Genomic DNA, 7,975 nt, shown 5'->3' with positions numbered 1-7,975 from the left:
ACTTGGTATTTTTGTGATTCTTCCAAGTTGGACTTGCTGGAAAGCTGTTTATTTGAGGCAATAGAAAGCTTTAGAAAATACACTTGCCTAGGTCTCATCTGAGTTTTCTATTACATACCTTGAGTAGTTTACTCAGTCTCTCTAGGCCTCAGTTTTCTTATTTCTAAAACGAGGGATAAATTCCTTGATCCCTAAAACTCCTTCTGACGAAAATTCCACAAGTCTTTTCTCCCAGAAGAAATACTGCTCTTGAATTTTAAAATGCAATTTTTAAATTTTAAAAAGAATACTTTAAATTTTGCTGGAAAATATTTCTTGAAAAGTATATAAATCTTGTTAGATGTTTTGAGATTCATTTTAAAAAACCCCTGAAGCATCATGCACGATTAAAACATTACCATTCTTGGCGCTCAGGGAAATGTACTTAAACCTCTGTAGGTTCAACGAAGTCTTAGAGTAAGTAACACAACGAACCAATGGTGCTTGTTGAAACAAATATAAAGTTGAACAGGGTAAATACAACTGCAGGAAAATTAACAAGCCAGACGACTTCCTTTTCCCTTCCTTGGGAAACTTGTATCTCTGAAAGGAGAAAGGCTGTTTTGGAAGAGAAAGGGGAAATTGCGGAGGGAAGTTTCTCTGATTTCCTTACTCCCTACCTGCTGGTCTGTCTGATTTCCTCTCGAGCTCTCACTATCTGATAAGGAATTGATTCTTCCCCTCTTCTCCCTCCCCCCCTCTCTCCCTCCCCCCCTCTCTCCCTCCCTTTCTCCCTCCCTCTCTCTCCTTCACCCTGAGTAACTGTACTGTCCTAGCAAGTGATGCTGTCGGAGACAGGAGACGGGCACGGAGGAGGCATCGCCGTCGCCGCCGCCGCGGGGCGGGAGAGCGTTTCCCAGCACCAGCGGCCCGCTCGGCCCCGGGCGTCCTCCTCACAGCCAGGGGCGTGGCGGCTGCCCCCACGGTTGGATGGTGGGCGGCGGCGGCGACACGGCTTTGGTTCCCGCCTCTAACTGCTCGGTCTCGGGCCGCGCCGTTCTCTCTTCCTGCCTCCCCGCCCGGGGCTGCCCGGGACTGCTGGAGCCGCGGGAGGTAGGGAAGGGGCGCCGCGGGGAGACCGCGCGGAGGCGGCGGTGGAGAAGGAGGCCGCCGGCCGGCATCCCCGCGCTCGGACCGCGGCCGGCGCGATGTCCACCAAGGTCAGCAAGTGCAAGGAGCAAGCGAGGGTGACCTTCCCCGCGCCGGAGGAGGAGGAGGAGGGCGAGGACGAAGGCGCGGAGCCGCAGCGCCGCCGACGGGGCTGGAGGGGCGTCAACGGGGGGCTCGAGCCGCGCTTGGCGCCCTGGCAGCGGGAACCGCACGACTACTGCCTGCCGCCCTTCCCGCCGGGGCCCGACATGTGAGTACCCGGCCGGCCCGCGGCCCGCGCCTCGGGAGGACGGCGCCTGGCGGGGGGCGGGAAGGCGCGCCCACGGCCGCCTCGCCATTTGCCCCGTACCCTCAAAGCCCACCCTCCACGGCAGTCCTATGCGTGGCGGCTCGGGTGTACGGTGGACCTGGGGTGGGGTCTCGCACCCTTGGTGCTGCTCGGTAGAGGGACTTGGCGGGCGCCGAAGGCGTGGCCGGGGTGTCCGTCCCGGCTCGAGCGCACGGAACAGCCCCGCGGACTGACACAGCGGATGCCAGGCACGCTTTCCAGTAAGCAGACGCCTGCTCTCCTGCAACCGAGGACCGGCGTGCCCCTGCCCGTGGTCAGGGGACCCCGGGGTCCCGGCGCTGACCCCGGGAGGTCAAAGAAGGGGAAGGTGTGCTTAGACCCCGGCGCGAGCTCGAACCCCGGCCTCCTCCCGGCGTCCAGCGTGGAGCCACCCTGGGAGCCTCAGTCCCCTCCGACGCTTCCGGCCGTCGGGCGTGGGGAGAAGGGAGGGGGCGGCGTGCGATACAGAGTGTGGGGTGAAGGTTTGCCCTGTCACCTCTTCTCCCGACGGTCCAGTCACAGTCTGGGGGTAAACTGGAGCCGAAGCCCCAGCGGGTCTCCCGGGGAGACAGCGGGCGCGGGGCGGCCGCCGGCACCGCTTTGAGGTACTTGGTTGTGGTTCCCAGGCGGCTCAGGGTCAGTAGCTGTTTCTTTTTTAAAGAAAGGTAGAGGCCCGCGCTTTAACGTGTGAGAAAGAACAACTTTTCTTAATTGCTAAATTTTGGAAACAGCCTTTAACCAGCTGCGAGACGCAGAGAGGATGAAGAAGAGAGTGGTTCGTTTTATAGGGCGCGTGCTCTCTGTTTCTTTTGTCACGTACCTTGGGCGTCTGTCTTTTTTAGGAGGTAGAGAACTTGGGGCCAGTCGTGACGGGCTGCACTAACCGCCTGGGCCGGGGAAGGGGTTCTCCCGGGAAGAGACGGAGGTTCCGCAGCGCCCCCTGCTGCCCGCAAGCTGCGCACAGGCGGGGTGCGAGGTCTCTGGGGCGACCTCGAACCGGTCTGGTCGCGCACTGCTCGGCTGGTCAGAGCCCGCACCTGGCTCGGCCGGACTTGCCTATTAAAAACGCAAATCATTGGCTGAGAGTAGATCGTCTAAGGGAGGTTTCTGATTTAAAACGAGCGACGCTTCCCAATGTGGTTCACTTATTGCTGAAGATTAGCCTGGATTGGAAATGGCCCAGGAAATGGAGGGAAGGTAGGTCCTTTCGGATTAAAGCGCGGCCAGCTCGCTTCCCCGCCTCCCTAAGTTTTTAAGACATTGTCCATTTTTCCTTTCGCCAATTTGGTTTTTATAACCCAGCTCAACTTCTTGATTCTTTGATTTTTTTTTCTTTTATCGTAGATCCACAATAAATGGGACGCCAGAGCACTCTTATCTGAGAAAGTAGGGCGGAGCAGAGATTACACACTTTGCTTTTTGAAGCTTGAGGTCAATTACACAAAGCACTGGGACAAATTCTAATGTAGTCTCGATGTCTAACTCGTAAGAGAACATCTTTCCTATCTATCTTCTGACTTTACATAATTCAACAGGTAAATGTTGTAGTGTACTTATTTTGTAAAGTAAATACAGCTGGCTGAAAAGACCCAGTCATTTGAAGGAGATATCCACTAATAAAGGTTCCTTCTAGAGGTAGAGCAGCAAGCTCTTCTTGTTTCTTTGAGGCCTGTCACTTGGTAACGGCAGAGACTAACTTGATATCTGTAGCAGAGATTAGCTCTTTATTCCACCTTTGAGTAGAATATGGCCACAGTTTAATAGCTCAGAAAGTGAACATACAGCCCCAGGATGGAATTGGAGAAGGATACCCAGTCTACCAAAGCCCCAGGGTCATTTTCAGTAGGCAGAATAGAATAGCCGAATTTAACATCCAGCAGAATGCCCAGGGTAGACTCCCACTTTTACCAAAAGGATTCCTTAGCATAACCCTGTTGCTCATTTCACTGCTCTGTGCTCCAGTATTCCATCTGGGAATTTGAAACAGACTGACTTAGGAGGAAAAGTGTCATTTACTATATCACTAAGAAGACTTTTTTTTTAATCCTTTGATAGAACTCTTTATCCAACCATTGATTCAAAACAAGACTTCTTTTTTCCCAATTGTTTGCAAATCTAGGACCAAGTAGTATGTCACTGGCAAGATTAACTCATTCTCGAGGTTTTTAGTCATTAAATATGTCTGATGAACTCCAAAAGCCTTTGAAGGCAGTTCTTATGAGTTTTAATTCAAAGGCATTTCTTAAGCATTTACATGTGCGAAGTGAAGACTAGGTACAGTAAGCCACAAAGATGAGTATGACAACTTTACTGCACTCAAGGAGTTTAAAATCTCATAAGGGAGAGGTGGAAATGAAACTACGTGTGAACAATTATGCTATAAGTTAGAGTAAAATAAGTGCTTAAATACATACACACAGGATAGAGCTCTGATGAGTCAAGGGCAGAGAAGAAATAGACAACACAAGGTTGTGGAGAAATCAAAAAAACCTTTATGAGCCTTAAAAAGTAAATAGGATAGGAGGCAGAGACAGGGTGGGCAATTAATTCAAGCCTTCTCACTTCCAAAATGCCAGGCATGTCCAGGGAATATTAATTGAGTTTTACTGAAACATAGCTTATTTGGGGCATTAATGTATAGGATCTTGTATGTCAAGGGGAGGCAATAGGGAGCCATTGATTGTTTCAAAGCAGCAACAGTTTGATCAAAGCCGCTCTGAGAACAGGATGGATTGAAGTGGCAATTGGCAGAATGTGAATAAATAAATTAGGGGGCTATTGTAGCTTTCCCGGCTGAGATTAGGATCTGTAATAGTGTAGGACTGGTGGGATGGAATGGGGAGAGATAGGAAAAGAGAATACACAAAGAATCTATGGGAATTTGCAGCTAACTGTCCATCAGGGGTTTAAAGAGAAAGCAGGGTCAGAGATGACTTGGTGATTTTGATGTAGATGACTAAGATTGTGATGTCATTGTTGAAAAGAACAAACAGAGTAGAATCTGATTTTTCAGATAATTTTGATAGAAGTATCAAGCAGAAAGATGGAAATGCAAGTTTAAAGCTTGGGAGAATTTGAGCGTCTACTGTCTAATGGGAATTGTTATAGAGTTGTGTGAGTTCATGATATTACCCAAGGAAGGAGTGCGAAGAGAGGAACAAAGGGAGCCTGAGCTAGTTTTCTGAGGGGAACTTTTTTGTTTAGAGGGGCAGAAAGAAAGAGTAGCAAGCAGAAGACACGGGAAAAGATGAAGCAGCAGGTGGTACTAAGACAAGGCTGCCTAGAGAGAAGAGGTTCAAGAAAAGGGAAGAATTGACCCATAGTTGGCAAATACTTGGTAAATAAAGAGAAAAACTTTGTGTTTTGCCTTACTTTTAGTAAGAAGACTCAATCCTTACTCATTAACATACATGCAAGAAATCATTAGATTTCTCAGCAGTGTTATCTTTAAGAGAGAAAGGCTTCTAGAAGAGAGGATTCTGGGGAATTCCCTGGTGGTCCAGTGGTTAGGACTCGGCGGTTTCACTGCCGTGGCCCGGCTTCAGTCCCTGGTCTGGGGAACTAAGATCCTGCAAGCCTCTCGGCCAAAAAAAAAAATTATAATAAACATACTTAAAAAAAAATAAAAAGAAGAGAGGATTCTGTTTAGTTTTTCTTGAGGAAGTGCTGCCAAAAATTTGTCATAATTAAAGCAGTAATTTGTGTTTATATAATACCTCATGCTGTCATTTAAATGAATTAACTTGAATCACACCTCTTTAAAGCAGGTTTTCTCATTGGGCAAATGAGGAAATTGATACACAGTGAAGTTAAGTCAATTGCTAAAGATTATTTAGTAAATCAATAATAGAGCTTCTGTATTCAATATAGTATTATTAACTATAGTCCCCATACTCTACATGAGATCTCTAGACTTATTCATCCTACATAACTGCAACTTTGTACCCTTTGACCAACATCTCCCCAATTTCCCCACCTCCCAGCCCCTGGTAACTACAGTTCTACTCTCTCCTTCTATGTATTTGACTTTTTTAGATTCCACTTATAAGTGAGATCATGCAGTTTTTTTCTTTCTGTGTCTGGCTTATTTCATTTAGCCTAATGTCTTCCAGGTTCGTCCATGTTGTCACAGATCGCAGGATCTCCTTTGTAGAGGCTGAATAATATTGATATTACATTGTGTATATATATATATATATATATATATATATATATATATATATATATATATACACCACAGTTTCTTTTAACATTCATGGGTCTATGACACTTAGGTTGTTTCCATATTTGGGCTATTTGCTAAGAGGGTAGATTTCAGGTTTCTCCATCACACACACACAAAAGGTAACTATGTGAGGAGCTGGATATATTAATTACCTTGCCTGTAGTAATCACTTCACTGTGTACAGCTGACTCTTGAATAACCCAGAGGTTAGGGGTGCCGACTCCCCGCACAGTCTAAAATCCATGTATAACTTTTGACTCCTCCTAAAACTTAACTACTAATAGCCTACTGTTGACCAGAGCCTTGCCGATAACATAAAACAGTTGATTAACTCAGATTTTGTATGTTATATGTACATATTATATAATTGTATTCTTCAATAGAGTAAGAGCAAGAAAATGTTATTAAGAAAAGCATAATTATGGGAGAGAAAATACATTTACAGTATTGTACTGTATTTATTGATACCATGCTTATGTCATCTGTTTACAAAATGAATCATCTGTCAGTACCTACAACGATATTGTCTTATATGATACAAAACACTGCAGACGTTATATGTATTATTGATACTAACACTAGACATCAAAAATGAAAAAATTATGTGAAAAAGAAATTCATATTTATTTGCAGGTATAATGATTCATGCATTGATAACAAAGAAGCAGCAATATGATTGCTTTATGGTAGCCTAGTGTAATCGATATGGCTGTTTCACAGTAGCCTATAAACTAACAAATGAACCGTTATAAAATTCTTGTGGCATATGGTATTATTACCATGCCATATTCATAATACAGTATTGGAAACATGATTATGTTTTTTTAAAACAACTTACCTGTGATGATAGGCTGACACACATCTTCTCCAATTGAAAGAAAGAGAGAGAGAGAAGCATACTATATGGTAATGTAATTCTTTGAAAGCAAAGTTATAAAACAGTAAGAAAACTAACATTATTGCTATTATTAAATATATTTAAAGTATATTATTTAATTATTTAAATATTATAATTAAATGTCACTCACCTTATGCCTATGTAAGGATAGGCTAGTATCTACATATATCTTAGGCATTCATGACATACCTAACTTTTTCTTAGTTTTTTCAATATTTCCAGGTTGCAGAGTTTGCCTGTGAGTTTTTTCAAATTGTCACAGATCTCCAAAACTTTTTCCAGTATACTTGTTAAAAAAATATGTGTACAAATGGACTTGCACAGTTCAAACCCGTGTTGTTCAAGGGTCAACTGTATATGTATATCAAATCATCATATTATATACCATAAATATATACAATTTTTATTTTGAAGGTTATATAAAGTAAAGCCACAGAGTGATTAGAAGATTTAAAAGAATAATAGAGCTTCTGATGCTCAACTTTGTATGATAGGGGATCTGAAGATGAGTACACAATGCCTCGTAACCCAGATTGTCTACTTGGATGTTAGTTTCTGTGGTACCGGCCTGTGAAAACGTTCCAGTCCAGGTTTAGCTTGGCTGTGGGATTGAGAACAGTGTTGTGCATGTTGGCTTGTGTTTCAGACTGGAAGCAGCACTTCCCTTCCACCACTGGCGTGGAAATCAGAGATTTGCCAAGTCACTGTTGAATCTCCAGGGATAGGAAGTTGGACTTTAAGGACTGAAGTCAAACTAGCATTATTAAGGAAGGGGCAGGTTTCTCCATAGTTAATAATTTTCAAGAATAGTACAGCACGGCATTAGACTTGAGACCTTTAATAATCTGAAACTTTGAATTATATTTTTAGTTTATCCCGTAGAGTAGTAATTTCACTACGTACAGTAGAGAGTTGTCATTTTTGTTGGTTTGTTGTAAATTATTTTATATAGTATCAAAGTAATGCAAGAATATAGTTTTAAAACTTAATGCTAAAAATAGAGGCTTATAAGAACAACAGCAAACCCATGGCAGTTCCCTGGTTTTCTCCTTTTTTCTTCTTGTCCCCTCCATTTCATTCCACTTACAACTCCTTCAGGTATAGCTATCTTATTATTCATGTTTTTAGATGTCATCAGTATTCTCAGGCAACAATTTTCACTCACTTATACCTTTTATTCTCCCCCATCCTCCATCACATGGTTTGGTACAATTTGTGGTTAATATCTTACTTAAAGTCTTCGTTATTATGATCATGTAACTATTATTCACTGCTGAGTCAAGTAGTATAGTATGATTGCATTTCTTTTCTTTTATAATTAGTTGTTTTTCATGGAGTAAATATTTGTTCCATCTTGTTCTTGCCTCTTTAGCAA

At 43.7% G+C, this 7,975-nt stretch overlaps 1 protein-coding gene across 3 annotated transcripts in view; it reads left to right on the top strand.

Moving 5' to 3' along the window:
* The first annotated feature begins 855 nt into the window (after positions 1-855).
* The window catches only part of TRPC3 (transient receptor potential cation channel subfamily C member 3), a 79,999-nt gene continuing 72,879 nt past the window's right edge, over positions 856-7,975 (top strand). For 2 of the 3 annotated variants that reach the window (XM_068543383.1, XM_068543382.1), the window contains exon 1: positions 856-1,399. In XM_068543383.1, the coding sequence (XP_068399484.1) occupies positions 1,188-1,399 (212 nt within the window). In that variant the 5' untranslated portion in view covers positions 856-1,187. Of the gene's footprint in view, positions 1,400-1,634; positions 1,699-7,975 lie in introns of those variants that run through there. The other variant, XM_068543384.1, reaches the window with a different exon arrangement.

This window comes from Eschrichtius robustus, chromosome 4 (genome assembly GCF_028021215.1).
Source record: "Eschrichtius robustus isolate mEscRob2 chromosome 4, mEscRob2.pri, whole genome shotgun sequence".
NCBI lineage: Eukaryota > Metazoa > Chordata > Mammalia > Artiodactyla > Eschrichtiidae > Eschrichtius > Eschrichtius robustus.
This window is presented reverse-complemented; position numbering and strand designations above follow the sequence as displayed.